Source organism: Helicoverpa armigera, chromosome 2 (genome assembly GCF_030705265.1).
Source record: "Helicoverpa armigera isolate CAAS_96S chromosome 2, ASM3070526v1, whole genome shotgun sequence".
Classification (NCBI taxonomy): Eukaryota; Metazoa; Arthropoda; class Insecta; order Lepidoptera; family Noctuidae; genus Helicoverpa; species Helicoverpa armigera.
Genome location: NC_087121.1, coordinates 13,252,997 through 13,278,540, shown reverse-complemented (window position 1 = coordinate 13,278,540; position 25,544 = coordinate 13,252,997). Strand labels below are relative to the sequence as shown.

At 36.0% G+C, this 25,544-nt stretch overlaps 1 protein-coding gene across 2 annotated transcripts in view; it reads left to right on the top strand.

Moving 5' to 3' along the window:
- Positions 1 to 1,001: 1,001 nt before the first annotated feature.
- LOC135118445 (uncharacterized) overlaps positions 1,002 to 25,544 on the top strand; it is a 45,024-nt gene continuing 20,481 nt past the window's right edge. For both annotated transcript variants that reach the window (XM_064040545.1, XM_064040543.1), the window contains exon 1: positions 1,002 to 1,389. In XM_064040545.1, coding sequence (XP_063896615.1) covers positions 1,314 to 1,389 — 76 coding nt within the window. In that variant the 5' untranslated portion in view covers positions 1,002 to 1,313. The remainder of the gene's footprint in view (positions 1,390 to 25,544) is intronic.

Sequence of the window (25,544 nt, the reverse complement as noted above, 5' to 3'; positions counted from 1 at the left end):
ATTGAATCGATAAGGAATCGATATTGATTTCATTCGTTTTCGAACGACATGAATCGAGAGGCGGGCTCGATAAATGAATTGTCGTTATTCGATAGCAGGAGAACGCCTTTAAACTTCAGAATACATATACGACGTACAGAATTCCATGTATTTGTGGTTATAGAAATATTTGCACATTGTCCAATCTCCAATTTCCATTGATGTACGAGATATCTATGTTTAGGAATGTATGTATGTGTTAGTGAATTAGTTGCCAGCATTTGTCTCTGATCACTTGAAATATGAAACGGTGTTTACATACCATTGTATGGGGCTGGTCATTACCAGTACCAGCTAAATAACTAAATGTATCCATTAAATATGTTTAAGTGCTTTTAACAAGTGCTTTTCACAGCGGTTCTATTAGATTTCCTCAGAGCAAAAACAAAGAAAGAATGTTATTCTAATTAGTCCAGTCCATGAATTTTAAACAAGTTGTGTACACGAATGTATGTAAAAACAAACTGAAAGTCCATTTCCTTTTGTAAGAATGGCCCAACATTTCCACTCGATGTGATATTATTATTTACGGCGCCCTCTCGCGTGCCACGAATAATAATGTACCGCGGTAATAATTTAGCGACGACACATTTATCATATTATGTATTTACTATTCTAGGTATCTATACCCACTAATATTGTGATAAATACCCGTTCTGCAAGCCCTGATAACTTTGTGCAAAACTAATATAACTTACATCTGCAATTATCATTATCACTTTAATTAATGGTTCTTTAGCAACATCGTTTAAGTCAACTTAGCGAGTTGTAAAGACGGTCAGATTTGACCATTAAAATATTTTACCTTAAATACCGACCCAAAAGTTCAATGAGGTCGATCTTATCGATAAACATTTTTAATTATAACAAGACTCTCCCTAATTTTACTCAAGGGAAAAGTAGGAAGGGTTTTCATTGAAACGTCAAGCGAAATTGATGGGCTCGCCGTGTGCCGTGACCAATAGTCGTGGGGCGTTTGTATCGTTGGGTCGCGTCAGTCGAACGTCCGGAGTCAGTGTGGCCACACGCTTGTTTACCGTGGACACGTCCTGTCACGCGGTCGCCACGTGGACACCGCACGTGACACACATACCACCAATTAAAAAAAAATCGAACGCGAATCCGAACTCGATGTTCCGAAACTTTTTTATCAACTGTCAATTTTTGGCGGGAATTTCGTTGAATGTCAAAGTGAATATTGTGAAGTAACTTTAGTTATGAGAACTATAGTGTTGGTTTTTGGATTTGTTTGTAGTTTTTGAGTAGGGGAGAACATGTGTGGTATTTGGTACCTCGTCCTCGGCTTCCTGGCTCTGCCGGGCCCTTCCTGCAGCAACTCAGATAATTTAGGTTGGTGTTAGATTTATTACTGGCATAATTACCGGGGTATCCGCAGCTTGTGGCTAATGGCGTTTAACTTAATAACACTGGTTGACAGCGTTTTAATGCTCACAGATATATGTTTGTTGCGACTATTAGCGTTATCGCGTTTTGTTAATTGCCTCATTCGACGAGCTTCTATTATTATTTGTACTGATATTTTTATTAGCTTAATGTGTTTGTTTTAATTTAATTAAAATGAATGTTGCATGTGATTTTGTTATGTTAATTCCTTATTATTAGGAGTATACGGACAATAAAGTCCACATAATGTGATAAGGCAATATCGTGACAATCAGTTATAGGTTTTATTGTCTTAGCACTAAAAGTTACAATGGCTTGTTTATTGTTGAACGTCTTGAAGTTCTTTAACTCGGAGCAAGATATGTTGTGACTAGATAACATTGTTATCTAATACTCATTACAGAAGACTGAACTCTGGTGTCAGGTAATCTTAGTATTTATCTGAGCACTGTGTTTACTTTGATGACCTCATTATTTTTATTACGCAAGTTCTAATCTCTATTAGATTAAAATAAAACTCAACGTTGTTCTTCAAGATTAAAAGAACCGAATAATTATATGTTTTCTTTGTGAATGTTTTACAGACTAATTTTCCGCAATCTTGGAAATACTGATTTACTTTTTACTACAGGAACTGTATTTAAATAACTCGAGGTATAATTTTGAAGGCAACAGAGCACAAAAATTAATTATGTCCCAGAAAAAGTACCGGACTGCAAACGTCCTAGATTAAACAAATATGTGTTTTAATTAAAACGGCTTCCATAATTCTAGCAGCCCTAGGCTAACATATGCTCCGCTATTTTAGCTTAGTTAACTACATCGCGTTTTGGCAACAGAAATTACGCAAACAGCCTCACTCGCGCGAATTAAAACGTTTGCCAGTAATTCGTAGCAAAGCCTTTGGATAATCACAACATCATTTGCTACGACTGCTACGAGCGTAGCTGACGAATCTTTACTACGCCGTAGCGTTCAATTGGGCGGCATGCGAGTTACGATCTTGCATAATACTCTCTCCCATTAAGTCAAGTGGAGTTCAACTTTGGAACTCAATTAAACTTTTCTTCTATTATGTTAATGAAGCACGCATACTTAAAAAAAGTGCCGGGTTCCGTCTCCAATGTTAATAAATTATAAGATAAGAGGTTTATTCGGTTTCAATGCTAATTGTTGAGAACATGTTGCATTTTTATAAGGAAACTGGAATAAAAAGAAGCATCTTTCGTCATTCAATATTGAGAATTATTTTGGGAATCAATCTTGTCGCAACGTGATTACATTAAAGTTAATTGAATGATCAATTCGGTGCTTTTATTAGATACGGTATTATTATTCCTTCTTAGAGGATTTGTGAGACAGATGATTTTGACCTATTGAGCTTCAACAATAAAGTCGTTTACAGATCGAACCGTAGTTGACCTACATGTAATAAATATGTGTTGGAGTAATGCAAAAGCATTTGGCGTTCCAAAACGGTCAGATAATTATCGGAACCGTATCGGTCAAGTGGAAAACAGCCCTAACGAACATTGCTACATCACCCGAATATACATATATAAAATACGTATTCACGTGAATAAACTAGAACAGAGAGCAGCATGTATTATGTTACCTGACCTGTATTATATGACTGGAGTTTTTATTTATACTTTGCCAGATGAAGCGGACAGAGGTGGACTTTTGTGTTATTTTATTACTTCCATTTGAATGAGATTATGTGAACTTCACTAAGAGTTATTTCAGTTCATTTGTGTACGCTTGTATGTGTAATAAGAGAAAATAGAGAGATACAATTATATAGTCCGAATATAATCGCCCATTTTTATCTATACTAATATTATAAAGCTGAAGAGTTTGTTTGTTTGTTTGAACGCGCTAATCTCAGGAACTACTGGTCTGATTTGAAAATTTATTTCAGTGTTAGATAGCCCATTTATCGAGGAAGCCTATAGGCTACTTTTTATCCCGGTACGGGAAGTAGTTCAAACGGGATGCGGGTGAAACCGCTGGCAGAAGCTAGTCGTAATATAAACTCCATGCTTACATCACTTCATGGCAGCCACAATTTATATTAAATTTATAAAAGCGTTGTTTCCTTTCAAATTGTGGCTAAACTGGCCTCTGGTGAGGGCTCCCAAACAAAAGCTTTGATGTTGCCGACAAAATCAACATGTACGTAGTTGTGAATGTTCATGAATTGCCAATTAACGGTAGGAGCCGTTCTTTTGTTTATTAAACAATTGTTTTGTTGTTTAACTAAAGTGTTCGAACCAATTGTAAACGTAGCTCAGCATTAAAATTTTGATAGACTTTATTGAATTGTGGTTTGTTGCTTCTATTGTTTGTTGCTCTTCAACTGAACGCTAATTTAAATTGCTTTTCGGTTGAAAGAAATGATTCGAGTATTCAGATGCTTTGTTTCATGTTCAGGAGTTTCCCCGAAACATCGCTTATTCAAGTAAGTCTACTTGTAACAATGCGTAAGCTTAGAAAATAACAATTCATAACAAATTAAGCTGTAGATACAACAAAGAAATGACAGTCTTTAATCATTTATTTTATGTTATTGTTTCACGTATTGCTGAAGGGAATGATCACATAAATGTGAATGTATCATGTCATATAGTTATATGGGTATCGGGTCGGGTCTTAGTTCCCGGCTCGCACTCCGGAATGATTTTCTTAACCGTTTCTTTATCGCTTCCTCAATCCGACAGCTTAACGGCCTCAGATCTTTAGATTCAAGTTAATCTAAATATATAAAACTCAAAGGTGACTGACTGACATAGTGATCTATCAACGCACAGCTGAAACCACTGGACGGATCGGGCTGAAATTTGGCATGCAGGTAGATGTTATGACGTAGGCATCCGCTAAGAAAGGATTTTGATCAATTCTACCCCCAAGGGGATAAAATAGGGGATGAAAGTTTGTATGAAACTTTGTCAATTTTAAACCGATCGGACTGAGACTTTGCATGCATAAAGCTACTATGGCGTAGGCAACCCTTAAGAAAGGATTTTGATAAATTCCATCCCTAAGGGGATAAAATAGGGGATGAAAGTTTGTATACATCTTCTTAGATTCGTACACGCTAATCTTCCGAACTACTGAACGGATTTCAATGATTTTTTCTTTGTTGTATCAGTATTAAGCCTGGTCAACATATAGGCTATAATTTATCTTCGAAACTTGAAGACCTGATGCATAACTCCTACAGACCAACAAAACTATTAGAGATACAAAAATGGTGCCATGGCAAAAATTGTTTCATGTGATGAGCATTTTCAGCTGAGATAATAAATTTTAAGATCTGGAACACCTGATGTGGAACCCCAAGAGCCCTGCTTCTCTATACCATATACAGGTATGACGTTTTAGCAAAAGTTGTTCAATTTGATAAGCACTTTCTACTGACTTACACAAATTGAAGATCTAAAACACCTGATGTGGAACTCCAGGGGCCCAGCTAGACTATAGCATACAGAGGTATGACGTTTTAGCGAAAGTTGTTCAATCTGATAAGCACTCTCTGTTGACTTATAAAAATTGAACCACACCTACACCTGATGTGGAACTCCAGAAGCCCAGCTAGACTATAGCATATGAAGATATGACGTTTTAGCAAAAGTGGTTCAATCTGATGCACTCTCTATTGACGTATAAACATCGAAAATCTGGAACACCTGATGTGGAACTTCAGGAGCAATACTACACTTGAAATGAATAGAAATGAATGTTATGAAATAGGTATGGTGAATCAAAAAAGTAATTAGTCCGTCTTTTAGACACGTATTTTTCTTTTCTCTCGCACAAACAAATAATAACGAAGATACAACAACGCTTGAATTCACTGCTTAGTACAAATTTTACATACCTAGACGTGGCGTCACGAGCCCCCACTCTCCGACTTTGTTGCGTTATATCTCATTATTGTATTGTATGTCTCTTCCAGACCTCGGGACTATAGAATGCCAAGAATGTTCAATGACAGCCGGAACCTACAGTTTAACATCCCCTCCAAATGACGGTCATTGGTATCCAAAATATACGTAGAAAGTACATATGAACTTAGAAAAGTTGCATTGGCAGGCACTTGCCAGACCTGGAATCAAAGACGCACGCTCATACTTGAGAGATTGGTTCTCTACCCACTAAACCACCACGACTTCCACTAAGTCACCACGACTTTGTCATCTATTTAATGTTTTTTTACGTAATAATACTTGTGTAATATTTTTGCCACACACAAATGCGGACTAATTAGAATCACTACTTTTATCCCTATGGTCACGTCTATTGCGGTTCAGTTCTCAGCGTTTTGTTTAGTCTGCTGTGCTGTTAAAGTACAAAAATTAAGTATATAAAACGTTTCTCTTCGGTCCCTTAAAATTCAATATCAGACTATTTAGATCTTTGATTTTGCTGACCCCGTAGTCGCTGGCATAAGGGACAGGATCCGCGTACGAAGTCGCGGGCAACAGCTAGTTAAATAATAAGGAGATAAGTATGGTTAGTATTCATTACTTTGGGTAATCGTGTGCCTTTCTTAATCCTTATTTTATGTGCATTTTAAGGCGTTTTGTTTCATTCTTGATATGTTTGCAGTTACAAGTCTTACAGCCATTAACACTAGCTGTAACCTGAGGTAAGTTACGATACGACTTTATTGCTTCTCCAGCACTAAAATTGGACCATATAAATTCTATTGTTTCTATTGCATTCTATGGGCATTGATGCTGCATCGTGGTCAGCATAGGTGACCGTTGGAAATGTATCAGAAAATACCTACGTACAGCCGAACTTGTAATTTATTTGTACCTAAATATTATCTTTTTTGTCATTTGATTCGAAGGTGACTAAGGGTGCATAAAAATATGTGTCTGGATGTACTGGCTGGAAAGAAAATTTCTTGTCAGACAGAGAAGAATGGAAGAAAAGAGAAGGAAAATTATTTCTATGAAAATAATGATAATTATTATAATAATATGTATAACTGACCGTGTCCTTTTTTGAAAAGTTGGCAAAGCTTAAGACTCCGTTAGTCCGATTCGTTTGCTCATGCGCACTCTATCACATAAAAAAAAAAACAAATTATATATGAATCTGTAATAATTAGGGCACTACATAAATATTATTAATATTCCAAGTCTATGTAGAGATACAGCCAAGTAGCCATAGTGTTGTTTATTTATTTATTTTCTACAAAAACGCACCACTATAAAGTTAAGTTTAAATTGCAATATGTACGAGGTTCACTGACGCTGTAACTTCATTGTTTAGAAGCGCTAAAGTTTCTTTCGGCTTTAAAACTTTCCCGAGGAAATACACTTAAGATTTCCTCTCATTCTAAGTTTTTGCTTACTTCACGCTTAAGCCCTAGTGGCCAGTCACATATCTTTGCATTTTACTATGAAACTTTTTTATGTGTTGCGTTGCTTTATATCTTTTTAAGAATAATAAGTTTTTGAAATTAACTTCTTAGTAAGACTGTTTAGTTTATGATTTCTCACTAATAACTTCGTCTGTTTTATATCCAGTTTTGATGTAAACGTAATAAGGTTTTTGAACTTAATCATAAACACAAGTGCTTCGTCTCACATACCAAGCATATTTCGTACAGAGCACCTTTATATAAATGTCCTTTCATACTGTTTTAGTACACAGCGTTAGTGCTAGCGTAATTTGTGCATAACCAAACAGAAGTACAAAAATTTCGCTTTCCCCAAACCGACTAAAACTACGCCTTCCTCACCATTTGCGTACCTAATTTCAGTTTACAATCATGAAAATGTAAATGTAAGTTGTCGGCCTTAGGCCACGTTAATTGATGAATTTCACATAAGCGTACAAAGGTTATGCGTGATACCCCGGCCTCGCCTACTCGTAAATTAATTAAAAACGTGACAACCGCGAATTTAGCCCTTTTCATGCCGTGACTGAGTGAAGTAACCAAACAATGGCCGGTAATGTGCACGCGGAAAGTTTTGCCGATTTTATAATATTTTAATCATTTTTGAGGTGAACAAATTGTGGCATTTAAGTAGTGCATTTTGGCTAGAAAGAAACATTTTTTAATGTCTTCTCAGCGGGAGAATGATATCGAAACTAGGAGAGACTCTGAAGTCATTGCTAAAAACGTGCATGACGTTGTCATTTATTGTAGTGAAGTATTTTTTTTAATGAACACAATACAGTAACAATTATACAGCTATTGTTTTTAGGTGTGTATTCGATATTATTGTTTAGGCATATTTATCATGCCAGTAAAATTCTGCGGTTGACAACAAACAACTCGCTAAACAAATTAGTTTAGCTTTGTGTAAAATATCTAAAACTGAATATACACAATATTCCAATTATTATTACTTTGAATACTTCCACTGCTCCATCAAAGAAAGTAGGTCACAAATAGTGCCAATTTATAGAGAATGTATAGTATTTTATATAAAAGACACGTACTGGTTGTTTCAGCTTCTATTTCAAATCTGAATCCTGAACGGTTTCCCAGAACACCAGAGGCGCTGTTGATTTCAATATACTCGTTGCCTACACCTGAATTGTGGAGGTCAGGAATATATTCCGACGATCGACATTCGATTAAGTATTGAGCCTAAATCGGAACACCTGTATTGGGAAATATCAATACCTTCATACTGGACATGTACGAAATTGAACCATCTAACTATGAAATCAATTTTCCAAACCACGCAAGGAAAATGACCTCAGCATTTTGTTTCACTAAAACACACAGATATACCCAAACGTATTTTTCTCCCGTGACTAAACAGAATCGAGAAAACGACCTGTCGCAAAAACGGAGACAAATCTCATTCCTTAAAGAAGGTTCCATGACTGACAGAGGCCGAATCAAACAAAATATCTGGCATAAATAATTTAAGCTCAAGCCAAATTAGCATAACTCTCATCTTTATGAGAAAACGGCTCTCTGCCATTAACGTTAAATAAAACAAAATTTATTAGAACCTTATTTCTTGACATTCTACTTTAAATACGACAGAGACAAAGAAAATATAATTTGTTGGCAGAGCGAAATGCGATGGCTGAAAAAACAAAAAACACTTATGTGAAACGTGACAATTTGATTACGCGTATTGTGCTAGCATTAGCTTGTTTTTATACAGGGTGTGATGTTACGAGAATACACCCAATTTATTTTTTACTAGCTGTTGCCCGCAACTTCGTCTGCGTGGGCAATATAGAATAGTCAAAATACTACTTATCCCGTAGGTGCATTCTTTCACGTGACAGTATAATTAGGATTAGCACTTAGCAGTCGCATAGATTCATTGATCAAGGTTGTGTTGTGGATGTGACCATTTATCTAAACAAAAGAAGTAAAGTTTGTGACGTTGTGGAAATCTCTGGATCTAGTCAGCCAATTTGGAAAATTATTACGTAAGTAATTTTCACAGGAAACAGCTATAATCTATGTCTATATGCTTTGAGTCTGACAAAGCTGTCATTTGTACATTTTCTGCAGCTGCTGCGACTAATCAGAAGCCAGAAAGTCTGTCAGTCTTACCAGGGATATCGTCTTGTGTAGTTGACTGGATTGAAGATAGGTAGATAGGTAGTCGCTCCAAGCAAAATATTGGTACTCAAAAAGATTCTATAACTGGAAGCCAACACCAACATAGTTGGGGAATAGCTGGATGGATGATAAAATGAGTCATCATCATCAGCAGGCGCATAGGGTAGGATAGTTTCACTACTGGGGAGAAACACTTGTATGACTTGGAGATTTTCTGTGCAGACAAAAAACGCACGTGTGTGTGTGTGTGGCTGTGTGACAGAAAATTAGGCGTGCGACATTAGGCGTGCGTGATCCTCGGGCATGTGAGTAGCGCGGGCGTCGCGAGCGCGCTGCGTGAACGTCGCGTTTTGTTGCCCTGCGGCATGTGTGAAGCGTGCAAGCGACGCGCTCGCGGCGAGCACGCGGCGCTCGAGTTGCGTTCTCACCTTCGCCCGCTATCCCCGCCGCCCGCTAAACGCCTTAGCAGTTAAACGTCAAGGAGAGCGGTGCGTGCGCGTCGCGAGCGCGCTGCAAATGCCGCAGGGCAGCAAAACGCGACGCTCACGCAGCGCGCTCGCGACGCACGCGCGGCGCCCGCGCTACCACACGCCCGAGGATCGCGCATGCCTAATGTGGTGGCCTAAGCCGGGACTCCACCGAAATGTTTGCATTAGTTCACGAATAGGCAAAATGTACGTATCTGTGAGAGTCCACTTCATGTGTTCGTACTTGAAACCTGCAGTTTTGCCAAGATTTTCAAAATGTACGCTCGCAATTTGTCATTTCTTGGTGGAGCCAGCAAATCAAAAGAAACATAAGTGTTGTATACTGTGCGTCACTGCCGCACACCGGGAAAATTTCGCTCTTGCGGAGGACGTTTATATACCATATTTTGTGTCACACGTAAACAGGACGACAGTAGTATCCACCGAAACACTTTCAAAGATCTGATGAACGAACAAATCAGACCTGACTTGGTCACCTGGGGCCAATCAGAGCTCTGTTACTGTACTGTTATTGTGGTTTCTGAAAATTTATTCACCTCATTCAACGATGAATGTAATTCTGATGGTACTATTAAGAACACTTGCTTAGCGCAGAAGCTGACGTTGGCAGGTCAACTCTTTTGACTTCTCGAATAGGATACCATTGGTTTTTGTGCAATGCACACCTGCAATGCATTCTGGATTAGGATAGGATATAGGTGGATAGGATTTGCAACAGAGAACGATTCTGTCTTTGTGATTAAATGACATCAAACGTAGTTTTATATAAAAGGTGTTTTTTTAGACTTGGCTCGGGTCTTACTGAGACTTCGTAATCGTGAACAGTGTAAGGTAAACGCGGGTGAAGTCGTCATGCCCCAATAGTCGTCAGTTAATCTTAAAACTTTTATTATTATTTTCTACTGAACTTAAAATGGGCCGGTTTATATATCAACAAATTCTTGATAATATATTGCACAATTGAAATAACAATACGGGGTTTTAACAGTCACGGCTTCTAAGATATGTTATTTGAAAAGTGTGTGCCCTAACAAAATCGTTTTTTCGTGAAGTTCAGCTGTCAAAAGTGAAACTCACCACGTGGTTTTGTGTTTTGATTTACATAACTCCAGTGGGGTCTGTGGTATGTTTCTTTGTTTAATTAGATAGTTTAGTTTATTTGCTAGCAATGTAATAAGCAATTTGGAATAATTTTAACATAGAAGATATATTTTTTTTATGTGACATCTATTGGTACTTCAAAACTCCCATTTGACCCAAAACCCGTCAATTTTACAATTATTATGACGACTACTGGGACATACTCAAAAGTTGCACCTAAATTCGTCATGATGAGGATATTTTGTGTTTTACAGTACAAAATGCGAATAAATAGCTAATATCGGGACTTTTACAAAGTTGTTAACTATCTAGAATAAACATATTTGAGGTTTAGACTACATTTGTTCATAAAACTGCGTTTCTTTTAAGCTTTTTCATAGGGGTAAATTTTACTCTGCTGGTTGTAGATGCACGTACACAGTCATGTTATTCGATTCAATTCATATGTTTCTTAATGGTTAAATCCCCTGTTTTCTATAAGTATGCACTTTCTACGAGTGTTTTTTCAGGCATATGTTGGCAGTTGTAGGCCTCCGCCATTCGATTAAGATATACCGCTTTGGGTACAATTAGGTCTAGCCTTTGTTTCTTCTACGCTTGGATTACAATTTGTGGCAAACAAAAATTGACTGTTCTTACACTATGCTTTTTGTTCGAAATAACTACATTTCGTCACGCGTATTGTACCGCGTCTTCCTAACGTGCCTTAATAGCGCCTGTATACAAATTATGTCATTCAACTAGTTTTGACGCAAAAAATATTAAAATCAGTTTTAAAACTAAGATGACATTGCTTCCATCGTTGTCACTAATTTGCTTGTCGTATTTGATATTGATGGGTAAAAAGTAATCTTAAATAAGATTTTTTTATTTAAAATTGTCTGTATTTAGTGATTGCATCATCGTAATTTTTATAGCAGATCATGACTGAAAGAAACTACAAGCAAGAAGGCCTTTTAAAAGTCATAAAAGCTGTAAATCAAGGGGCCACACACACCATAAGATGCAGCAAGAAAATTTAAAACGCCCTTTTAAGACAACTTTAATGAAATGGTGACACAAAACCGACGATTATCCCTGTATATATGTACTATAGAAATGAACCCAAGGACAATCTCCGGTTCTGTGCTAAACTATTGCTAAGTATGGAGGAAAACTACTTGGGCTATTGCGTTGGGATGTTAGTGAATTAGGATATAGGAAACTATAGGAACTATGGCACCTGGAAAAAAGTCGCGGTGGCCTGGTGGGCCAAGAATCAACCTTTCAAGTATGAGGGCGCGGGTTCGATTCCAGGTCAGGCAAGTACCAATGCAACTTTTCTAAGTTTGTATGGACTTTCTGAGTATATCCTGCAATGACACCAATGACTGTGTTTCGGATGGCACGTTAAACTGTAGGTCCCGGCTGTCATTGAACATCCTTGGCAGGCATCCAGTCGTTACGGGTAGTCAAAAGCCAGTAAGTCTCACACCAGTCTAACAACCCAATACCCCTTGTATTGGGTTGCCTGGGTAACTGGGTTGAGGAGGTCAGATAGGCAGTCGCTTCTTGTAAAGTACTGGTACTCAGCTGAATCCAGTTAGACTGGACGCCGACCCCAACATAGTTGGGAAAAAAGGCTCGGAGGATGATGATGATGAGGAACTATGGCACCTGCCGATGACAATGTATAAAATACATGTTAAAATGGCAGGTGGAGACTCGCCACCTCACTTACTGGGCCCCCGGGAATCAGTCGCTAAATTCGCAACAAGAGGGCAACAGGTACATGAGCGGCTGAAGGGTGAGGATACCTCGGTGGACTTTAAACGCAGATCACGCGCTCCCTGTGGGTCCAGCATCACCGGCCCACCCACCACTTACCACGAGGCATCTACCCTCCGAGCAGGGCTGCTAACCCTGCTCTAGCGACTCCACTCTGGTCGGCCAATGAAGGCAAGCCAAGAGGCGGGAGACCTTCACTCCGACAGGCCGGAGATGGGGGACAGTATACGCTCCCCGGAGCACTCGGATTTATAGCCCCGCGGGGTCGCTACTCCCCGTCATCCGCCTCAGATGCCCTGTAGGGCTTATTAGATATTATTATTATTGGGTTTGAACGGTTAGTTGTACCTAATCATATTTTATTTTTTGATTGATACCTTTAAGACAGTAGACAGTTTGAACTGTCTATAGAGATTTTTGCAAATGCTAGTACAGCATGCGCTAAGCAGTTCAGAAGTTTTGATGAATGAAAACCTTACCTACATATCTATGAATGTTAGTAATTATTTAGCGGAAAGCTATAAATGAATGTGGCTTTTATTTTTTGTTAATACTAATAATTTTATTTTGCAATTTAAATATTTGAAAAATAATTATTTTACTCGTGCACATGACTGCATGGGTTTGAGATTAAGAAATATAACATATATTTTATAGACTAGTTTTGTGATTCCAAGCGTTTGATAGATAGGAATATAAATTAAAATGCAACTATGTATCTGTTTTATTGAATACCTGCTCTTCTAACAGATTATGACCTGCTATTCTAAATAGGAATTTGGTTTTTTATCTATCTACCTATCTAATGTTTCAAAAGCACAAGTATGCTTAACAAATTCAAGCACAAAAAAAAATGTACATAACTTGAACCTTATGTTCAAGAGCAGAGAGTTTACATTAGCATTAAAAGTTGACGAGTACTGGGAATATTAGACGAGTATCCGTACAAATCAGACGACTATTGGTACAAATCGCCCTTTTTTTACTTTTGCCTTAATAAGTATATAAACCCATCAAAATGATTAAAAAAACATTAGTTATTTAGAATAATGAATAAATACTCTATCACGTCATGCAAAAATTTTCATTTTCTATTAAATATTTAACACACAGTAGCGCTTCAAAGTCAGTGATTTCCGAAATCCGACGACTATTGGTACGTTTACCTTATTTGCGATCAGAAGTTGAAAGTAAGCATGTCTCTGGCATGCGGCGCGTAATTTGTACGTTTTCAGACGCATAAAGCATTTTACGTGTGTATTAAATCGAGAAAGCTCCCATTTCTTATCTGCACTTTGTATCTGGGCTTGTTCTTAAAGCTACAGAATCCTACATTACCTACCTCACGCTTAGCAGCGCTTGCGAGAGATAGATCCTCTTTTCTTCTAGGATTAAGTTTACATATTTTGCATCAGAAAAAATAATTAAGGTCTACTTAATACTACTCACTCAAAGTAATTTGTTTTAAGGCCACCACATTAGTGGAAGATAAGCTAAACTATGTTTATGAAAAAATCCTGATATGAACTCCATCTGTAAGTTTAAATGATAATTATTTGTTCCACTAAAGTCATCATTTTTGACATAATGTTCAAAAAATAATTTAGATGGCACCGTTTTAAATTTGGCTGAGAACTATTAATTTTCTTTTCATCAAAGTAATAATTATAATTGGATTTTGATGTGGCACGGCAAACTGACAAACACTATTGAAATGTCTATCGAAAAATTACACTACGTGTTAATATATGGTGAATTACGGAAAATACATAACTCCATCTGTTGAAATAATAATCCTCTATAAAGAATGTATGGTAATTAATTGTCATTAACCACCTCGCTCCTTTGACAAATTTTATGTATTTTATTTAACACAGATTACCACAGATGGAGCTACTTTAACCTTGGCTAAACAAAATTTTCATATTTTTTTTTCTTCCGAAGTTACTTATGAAGGTGTGATTTTCTGTGTAAAGATTAATAATAGGCCGATCAACTAATATAAGTACAACATTCAAATGCTCAGTTTTGACGAACAGATTGCTTGTCGTAATATTTTACATCTTGAATTCACAAAATTAATCATATCTTTTGATAGAGTGAATCGATTTCGATGAAACAAAAACTAAGTAATACCCCCAGTTACGTAGAATTTTTGTATATAAGCATTGTCTGCATTGAATTCGTAGATTTTACGTGAATCCCGAACGAACAAACAGACAAACAGACAAAAATGACAAAAATGATGGAAATGGGTTCTGCTAGTTATCCTTTAACATGCTGGCTATTTTTCTTGTCAATTTCTTCAATGTACAAAAATTACTTTTCTACAGATTTATTATATGTATAGATGTATAGATTTTACATAAGATGAGATGTCTGAAACTCTGAACGGAGCTCGTCAAATCTTAGAAATATCTTCGTGTTTGCCAAAACTTTTATGTCATACGTGGCTTCTTCAATTTTAGTGAAAATATTTTCGGTGTTGTATACTTTTGTCATATACAATTTTATATTCGTGGAATTTCATTTCGTCTGGTTGTCTAGTCTTGGTATAATGGCTTGCTTTCTTAATACTTTACATTAGATTGGAGTGCGAATAATGTGGGTACATTAAAATGTTGGTCACAACTTTGTATAACTTTTACGACTAACTGTATGAAGTTTGTTACTAAGGTGGGTAGTTAAAAATTATGAAGTTGTAAACACTAATGAGCAGGTTTGTATTATTTTTCAAGGTACATTCACACCCTTTTAAATGTTAAGTGTGTTTCATTAACACCCTATGGCTTTCCTGTGCCGTAATTTTTCGTAATAGGTTGAGTCCAGGGCTCCGGGAACCAAACATAACATTTATGTAGCTACTCGAATATTATATGAACAACTTTTTAACACGAAGCTTAAATTGCCAGTTATCATAACATAGTAAAAAGTGTATTATAATCAATTCAATTTAAAAGTTACCTGAGCAGAATACTTTACCCACTCTTGGTCGTCCATTGACGCCCGTTTGCGTTATAAATAAGAACTTCATCATTTGATTTTAGACTTTAAGTCATACGAGATAGGGTTTAAATTCGTAAATCATGCAGTGTGTTGGGATTAAGGTGCTGAGATTATATTACGATCACCAATCCAGTGCTGAGCGCGGTGTTAATGGTGAAAATGCATCAGAAGTGAAGTAATCTAAAGATAAACATCGAACGAACTTACGCTAAGAAAACATGAAAGCTCTTTGCTTTATGTTTGGTTTAGGTAAGCGTGAGATCCATATTTTTATTAGGGTTATGCAAACAATGGCTAAGATCTATTAAAATAATAGTAAACATAAAGGAGTGAACGTGTTGAAAATAATATTTGTGTATATTATAGATAGATGGATGTACTTAGACATACCGTTGAACACGAATAAACCATCCAGCGATACTTATTTTCACAGTTTGACCTGTGCCTTTGTAACCAAAAATCGGACGCCGTACCTTCCCGTATTCCAATAAAAGAAATCATGCGACTGACTGTCAAAGTCATGCATTGGCATACAAATACATCACTATGGATTCAAGCCTCGTATGTACTAGGTATATGAAACACGTTCTTTTGTTTATGTTTTGTTTATTCGTTGTTCAAACGTGCATTAAACATGAATTCCTCTTACAAACACAGCGTTGACCGACCCACTTCTCTGCTCGTATGTTATTAATATAAACTATTAATAAACAACTGTGTGACCTAAATACATAATTATACGTGGTTTACGCCAGTTACCGAAGGGGTTACTTATCAACTGAGCCTTTGAAATGCGATAAAGGAGGTTACACACGAACAGTGCGGTTTGCGTGCGTTAATGAGGCATAGTACGACTGATGCGAGTGTCATTGGTCAGTTTAATTGCGTGCAAAAAGAAGGTATTTTTTTCTGCTTTTTGCATGTTATTGTTTAAAAAACGTAGGTTAATAAACTAATGATGGACATGGAATTCATTGTTATAAGTTTCCATATAATGTGGATTTTTGACAAACGCGCATTGCGCCCACAAAGTGTGAAGCAGTTTTACACCAACTTTTGGGCCTTATTAAAACATCTTAGAAATTGTTTGGTATTATTGTAATTATAGCTACAGCTATCCTGATTACAGTACGTTGTTAACACAGGCAGGATAACGCCTGTTAATTTGTTGGTTCAATCCCATACAGTCTTCAATGACACCCAAGGGAGCTTGAAGAAAATCAGACTGTACATGCTTTTCCTTGTGAATGTACCTACAACTGTATCTCAGACAAGTAGGTAAGTACATACATATGTACGGTACACTCACGTCCATATATTTACAGCGTTTTAAAAGAAAATTTCGCGATACGTTTGAAATGTGTCCTCTGCGTCTACCGTACCCTTTGGGACAATAAAAACCCGGCTAAAAGTAAATAGGTATTCTGTTCGGTCGGTATGTTAACATTCAGAAGCACCTTTGTATCCCTTGGGATAATACGTGAGGATAATGTCAGCCAGTGTTATTATATAACAAGGATGATTCCGTTACTTGGGACTTGGGACTGGTAAGCGCAAAAGTTTAGTGGCCGGCAAGGTAAGATATGTGTAGCTATTTCTTTTTTTTTTGTATAAATTTCCTCTCTTGCTTTTTACACATAAAATTGTGTTTACAAAAACAAAATATGCTTTGCGCTTTACCTAAGTTTCTACAGTTATAATTCAGCAGCGAATAATTTTGTGACAAATTCTATTCAAAAGCTACGAATGTCGGACTAAGGTCCTGAATATTTATGGTTCTTCAGAAGTGATAAATTAAAGTTAGACTAACAAAATCTTCCCTTTGATAATCTACGGTTCATAAAACCGTTTAAAAAGCTTTTCGCATTCCGTTATTGAGTTACTTTAAAAACACAGCGTTCTATATACTTGCTTACAGTGTAAATATCTACTGTTTTCCTCCAAGAATCTTGAACCCAATCTTCGTTGACATAATCCAGAGCTATTTCTGCTAACGTTTACCTGTATACGAAGCCCAAATAAACCTGCCTCATATTGTTCCCCACATATATTTCGCTTCTTATGACCTAGACCTTATTAACACTAGGAAAACCGGGCGACATACCTTGCATAGCAAACATTGTGATAAGGGCAAAACAGACCCGAATATACTGTAGTTAAAGTGTCCTTTAAACTTGGCATTCCAACTCGACCCAAATACCACTCCAATTAACCCCTAAAAACTGTTAGTTGCCACCGAGATCCTAATTTTATTTATATTTTTTGACCTTCAAACTTTTAGAAGCCTTCTCGTGTAAACAAGGAGAACTATAAAGTATAGAACAAACAACGCACGGTAGGATTTGTTAAGTAAATTGTAGGTATATCATGCTTACTGTGACAGTTTTAGGTGTCCTAACTAAACAATTTTATGTTGGTTAAACTTCTTTGTCAATTCGTTAAGTATCTTTGCAAACCTTGGATTGGGGAACAAACGGTGTTTATAACCTGTTTATTGTTCCGCGTCGGTAGTAAGATTTAATGGGGACATTGAAAACGAGAATAATAATATTCCACAAACAGATCTGATCATTATTTCGCCTAGCCTTTTTAAGATGGACACTAATGGACAGCTATTACCGTTAATATGTTTATTTAGCTTTCTTTCCCGTTTTCTATTGTTCCCATGGGTTATTAAAAATTCAATGAATTTGATGGGTGGGAGCACATTTTATTTGTGAAACAACTGTATTGGTGTCATTTTGTATTGCAATATAAATTTTGATTTATTATTTTCTCTGATTGAGATTCTGTAACGTGGCTTGCGCAAGAGTATTGGCTGATAAAAAGCTCTCCTCCGTTTTCTTTCACAAAATCCCCCAATCCTTCCATTGTACAAATTAAACCAGCTACTGCACAATGGGATTATCATTAAGAAAAACGGCTTGTAAATGAACTGTCCCTAATATAGTGAACCCTTCTGTTTCCCTTCGTAGGAGTGGAGACAAGGGTCCGTCCTACCGGTATGTCTGTTTACGTCACTCAGGAACGGGTCGGAAATTAAGTAACACCTTATTGGATTGTACGAAACACTGGATTTACTAATGGTATTTAAATTACTTTAACATCGACTTTACACTTGTTAGTTACTGCAGTAAAAATGAAGTTTGTAGGTAATTTCCACAAGTTGTAAGAAGCTTGAAGATTTTACTGTAAGCAACTTACAAGGGCTTTGACTTAAACAAACTTATAATAGTGTAAGATTGTCCTACAAGGTACATTTTTCTAAAATGTAAAATGTTTTCAAAATTAGAAATTATATTTGAGTAATTAAATAAATCAATATATTACTACTACTTGAAGAATTGGTTTAAAAAATGCATTTAGTAACAAAGTGACCACTTTATAGTTATACCTTCAAGAGCTCATTTATATCAATTTTAAACGATCAACAAATTAAATGCGCTTAAGTATTGACCTCTTCAGTAGCATAAAATAAAAAACTTTCAGCGCCAATGTAATGGAATTCAATGGAAACTCAAACACTCAAACCCTGCCTATTATTATCAACAATTGATGTTTAATAAACAGCACAATGGGTGCTAAAACATCCATTTTGTTTGTTTAGTGTTATTTCGTTCATAAATTTTGATAAAAACCCATTTCAATGAAGCTAGAGCGATATGGATTTTGGGAAGTGATCGTTCCGTGTCGATGTTTGTTTTCATGGCGTTTTATGGGCGTAGTTTTGTTATAGTAAATGTGATGTGAATGTTCTGTTAGTAATGAAAATACGAGGATTATGTTGCGTTTAAGATATCGGAGAGGAAGTGACTTTCAAAAAGGCCAAAGGTTTTGCTGTTTCGTGGTCTAAAAAACCGATGTTGTCCTAACCATATTACTACATACAATTTTACAATATTAATTAATTTTAAACTATTGTAATATATAAAAGGAAAAAAATAATTTATCTCATTCCTCATCAACTTATATGATTAGCAATAATCAAGCGAAATATGTATTTTAATTAATATATTTTTCTAAGTTAAGTGTATCATCTTACGGTTAGACTGGAAGCCGACCCTAACCTTGTTGGGAAAAGGGCTCGGAGGATGATGATGATCATCTGTACATATTAATTTGCTAGGACATTTATAGGCATTTACAGATGCCAATCAGCATACTACCTATGTAAATTATATCACATTCTATCAAGAACACACAACTAAGCAACTTGATAAGGCCACAGTGCAACTTAAACCATACTACCAAACACTAGCTCATATCGGTCTAAACGTCTATGAATGTTCCATCTGTCTGTCTGTGCATCTGATTTCAGGGTAATGGCACCCAAGATACGGGAATACTAATGTGCAGATGTTAATGTGAATAGTTTACTTAAGTTTGCTGCTGACCACGAGGTCTCGGGTTCGATTCCCGAGTCGGGCCGAAATCGCTTTGTGGGTTTTAGAAGACTTTCACAAAGCAGCCCGGAGCCTGGAAGCTGGTGATTGATACACCCGTGCATCGGAGAGCACGTAAATGTCGGTCCTGCGCCTGATCTCTCTCCGGTCGTGTCGGATTACCGTCCCATCGGGCTATGAGAGTTAAGGAATAGTGAGTGCACCTGTGTCTGCGCAAATGCTCGTGCACTATAATATGTCCTGCGTAGTTGGCTAATCTCCTTACATGAGAACAGCCGCCGTAGCCGATAATCGGCTAGGAGGACATCATCATCATCATCATTCATGCGAATTATGTTGGTAACTAAGTACCTACTAGCTTTAGTTACCTTGAGCTTATTTTCATTCTCATTCTGAGAAATTGGTTTAAATCTCTTTTTAGTATACAGTTGAAAATGTGATTTACATACATAGAGGTCAGATCCATTTGAATTGAACGTCATGGTAAAATATGGTGATGCTTTGCGTACATAAGTTAATCTTAAGATTACAAGATTTCGCAGAAATGTTTGTCAATACGTACTGGTAGACTTTTACGCAAGGAATATTGCTTAGAAAGAACATTGACTCGATCATCCGTTTTAGCTGTTAATTAGTCGATCTGTAATATTATTAAACTATTTATATGTTTGAACAAATTTGATATGACAGGAACATGTTGCAAAAATAGCTAAACATTTTTTGTAACTGAAACGTTCATTAGTTTTTAATTGTAATCTAATTCCTTTTACATACAATTCAACAATATTCATTAATTCATTTGAAAATTGTCTCTGTTCTGGATTTTGTTAGATATAAAATATGATTTATAAAATAAAAATATTACTACATAAAAAGTTTTTTAAGTGCACTATGCAGCTTGTGCAGTCATTTATTTTATTTAATTTGAGCGAGTTACAAGTAGGTCATCCATTCGATGATAAGTGGTCACCGCTATCTATTTTTTTTTATATATTTTATAACTGAAGTTGGTAGGCATCCGTAACCTATTTGGTTGTTCTTAAATTATTTATTTAATCATATACAAAACTAATACATGGCATTGGGTCTGTCACTGTCCGATGCCAGTCAACCATCGGATTAAAGGGAGATTATAAATAGGTAAAATAAAAAGTATATAAAAAAAATATAAACGAAAATAAATAATCATTATGTAAGTAATAAACATTAGTTGTACCTATTCAGCTTAATACAGACACAATTCAAGTTAAATTGTACGTGTACATGTTTCTGTGGTGAATTGTTCTTTGGTTAGAATTGTATACTCTAACCTGTAACATGTAGTTAAAAACAACAATGTTCAAAATATCTTCAACCAAGATTAGTTTCATGTCATGGTTTCTCTAGATACGATTTACTGGCACAAATCTCCCAAAAGCAAGCGCTCAGACAGTAAACCTACAAGCTATATAAATATTTGTTTTGTGAGGAAATCTAACCTGTGAGGTTCGTGGAGCCACACAAGACCAAACTGACCTCGACTCGGCAAATACAGGTGTAAAGTTAGGTAAAAAATGTGTTTAGAAGGACCAAAATGTGGTAGCGTAAAAAGTTTGTCGCCTAAAAGGACCAAAATTACTTTATTTACTTTTTCACCGTTGTTGGTTGCCTTTTAATTGTATTAAATGTAGAAATAAACATGGAACCAACAAGCCATATTTTTATTTGCACGTATCAAGCAGCCAGTGCACATAGATCTCAATATGCCACGTAGACAAAATGCCTCATGCCTCGGCATGAAAACGAGGCATAAATATCCCAGTATATTAAACCGAACGAGCTCGGAACAGGCTCCAAACAAAACACTGGCTTGTGAACCCAGGAATTCACAAATAAATTACGAACCTTGTATTTTTAAACACAGTCTGACGAAAATATAGTAACGAGAGCAATCTATTTTGTCTCAAATATAATGGCGTATTACTTTTCAGACTCGATGCTCATCAAAATTGATGGCACTTTTTTATATATTTTCTAGTTTATTGTAAAAGCAATAGGCGCTTTGAACACTAAGCCTAAAATTATGCCTATGAATCTTAACGCTCGCGATGCTCTTTAGAAAGTAATTTAATTTTTAAAGCTGCGCTGATGAGCGTTGAAATAAGCTTAAATGATGAATTTGGATAACTTAGAAGATATTGAAATATACTAATCTGAAATGAAAATTAGGCCGATTGACTAGATTTTAGTTTGATTGCCAATTTTTTTACAAAAAACTGAAACCGACGTCAATATACGTATTCCTGAAATCTTCTCCCAAGTCTGACAAATACTGTGCTAAAAATCGTGTACACACACAGGTCAAACTACTCCTTTTTTAAGTCGGTCAAAAATGACAATACACTCAGGTGCACAAAATCGTACCAAAATTCACGTTAGTCAAACTTTGTTTTATTATCACCTCTGTAGAACGACAGTGATGAGCACGGAGTTTCTAATTGAAATGTACGGCAGTGCAGGCAATGCATTCTCCGTATTGCAATCATCGCTTGCTCTGTAACTTGATTGGTGATTTTAGGGGACCAGATTTTCTTGTTTTTACGGACGTGAAGTGTTTGGGAAAGGGTGCTAATTTCTTTCAATCAGTTATTCTTTTAAATAGAGTCAATAAGAACTAGAGCAAAGTTGTATACAGTACAACTTTAATCTAATTAGATTTTACAATTATAATAGTAAAGATAAAATACATATGTTAGTCCAACAGTTTAGACATCAACAAAATGAGTTCCTTTTCGTTTAGAGACTTAGTATTTTTATGAGAACCGCAAGTGTATCTGTATCAGCTAAGCTCAATTTAATGTAACCGTCAGAATCACTGTCACTCCTTCTATTTATTTCGCTATTTCTTTTTATGTCTATTTATAAGTAAAATCAAATTTAACATTCCGTGGTAGGCATTTAGGTTACACAGGTACGTATGATGAAGCAAGTGCACTTGGACATCATACGGTTACAGTCGCTCAATTTAGCAAGCATTGACGATCAGAGCTTGTTGGACGTTTGACCATTTTGTTCCGAATATGCTTTCAATGCGTTTAATGGTCTTATGTGAATGTGACATGAAATGGTTATAATTTTGATTCTACGAAGTTATCATCATTTGCTTATCCTTTGTAACTCGTTCAGCTAAATATTGGGTGAAATATGTAGTTTCGACTTTTTTTTATATATCAATTTGTGACTAAACATATTTATTTGTACGAAGTATGTAATAAAAAGGGAATACATTTTTTGTCCAAAGACTCAAAAGTTACTACACACTCTTCCCGACTGACATGGGGGTATATTTTATCCCAGGACGGGCAGTAGTTCCACGGGACGCGAGTGAAACCACGAAAAAGGCTAGTTCTTAGATAAACATTGTTGATACGTACCTATAATTTCACGATAATTATTGCAATAAAACTTGATATTATGTTAACAAAGTCTAACAAATAAACAAAACAGCGTCTCTACATGCAAGTTTATAACAGTAATTTCCGTAAACTGCTACCCGTAATTATTTCCAACCCGTTTATTCGTGATGCATTAAAATGGTGCTTCGTGTTAATTTAAACTGTATCATTGCCCTATATTTTGTCGAGAATTTTGGCTACTAATTGCTGTCACTACAATGTAGAATTTGCACAACGTATTTTAAACAAATAATTTAGAGGACTTTGGAGACTGTCTTCTAAAATTATATTTTGTTTCAATGAGAATTTTGGACTGCATACTTGAAAATCTGTTTAGTGCATGAAAATGTTGAGACGAACTTTATCATTCTAATATTATTTATTTGAATTAACTCTAAGCTGTATGCCGCATTTTATGTTTTCCTTTTTATGATGTTTAAACAAAATTTCTTTATTTACAAAACATAAAAAGATCTCAAATAGCAACGTTTTGTAATATAAAATGAAAAACGTCCCATAATATTCTATTTGAATCGCCAAGCTTGCTGTACAAATTAATTATTTTAATTACAGCTACTCTTATTACAGGCGTTGAATGGCGTAAAAATAGATCAAAGGAAACTTGTTAAAAATATTTTAAAAGTAAAACCGTTGAAGAGAAAAGATAGTTAGAATCATTAAATAAAATTGATTACTCTTACTTTTTTGCAAGTACAGAATCATGAATGGACATAATCCTTGCCAAAACTTTATGGCTGAAAAAATATTTGGTAAAGATTTTTCACATGAAGACACTGAAAAAGACTAGTGAAAACTAAAAGGAAAACAAAACAATATATTAAAAAAAAATTGTAGGTATATTTTTTTGTTTTCCTGTAAAAGCGTAAATTCAAAATTAAAGTAGCGACTTTTTCTGCTGATCTGAAGAGATGATAAAAATGCATTGGAAATATTCACCCTTCGTTCAAAACCGTTGACAATCAGTGCCAAACAGTACGTACTTCAAACCGCCGCGTTAGGCAATTTGGCATGGGTATGGTGTGCAATGTATATCGGCTTTATCATCTAATGTAACATAATATCACTGAAGTTTACAAGGTGATAACTATTTGTGTTTAGGTGTATGATGACGTAAAATCTTCTTATATAGGTATAAAAATGAATTGCTGTTCGTTAGTCTGACTAAACCTCAAGAATGGCTGGACCGATAGGCGTCCAAGGAACGTTTAGACGATACGCAGTTCGCGGGATCAGCTATGGTAAAATATATTGTAAAATAAAAAGTATTGACACTGTTATATACATATGTGGCTGTTTCAATATTCATCTGTCACATCTTCGCGGCACTTGACAGTTAAAATAATTCCTATTTTACATTACATCCTAATTATAAAGAAAATTTAATCCGGTACATATTAACAACCAACATTTTCGCAGGATAAATCTCCCACATTTTGTGCAGTTCCCATCTTACGGCGATTTAATCGAGGTTTAACCAGTAGGCCTTAAACGTAACTTAATTATGCAGGCCAGGCAGGCCTGGAGTATAAATGACACGAGTGTGCGAAGTTGATCGGTGGACCGTGGGGCCGATTACGGCCATTTAACCCGCCGATGTCGCCGTTAATCGAAGCCTGGACTTGGAAGCTCGTTAGATAATTATTAATGAACTAGCGATGCCCTAGGGCAGTTGATGGTAATCTTTTATTAAACGCTGTTTTGGGTTAAGGTTTCTATGATAAGTAGTGCAAATAAAAATTGTAACGATCACCGAAGCCGACCACAACATAGTTGGGAAAAAAGGCTCGGAAGATGAAGATGACGATATCACCGAAGCAATTATTATCCCAGAACTACATTGAGTCAATGAAAAATAAAAGATAATTTGTTGTAAAAAGCTTTTTTTTTTAATAAAATCTTTGTTCTTTATTTTTTCCTCTACATACTAAGTGCTTGTAATTTCAAATCGTGCGAAAGTTGAAGATTTTCTTGGAAGTCAAACTTTAGTAAAAGCAAGTTTTTTGTATTTTTCAGTTTCTACTTGCGTCGTTATGAATGTTAAGTAAAATTATATTTTCAAGAATTTACCTTATTTACCTTGAGATATTTTTACCCTTGTCAGTATTTTATCCTGAACTGAAAGGTCATTGATTCAATTCATAGATAAAACAGTAATTAATGTACACACTTTTTGAAGTCGCATAAAAAGATGTTATTTCTATGCCTACCCCGCCATTTGCGATAACAATCATTATCAAATAACATCTGACTACATCTGACTACATCTATAGGGTACAAGCAAATCCCTTACAAACTGGTCTCAATAATTATACTTACGGGGTTC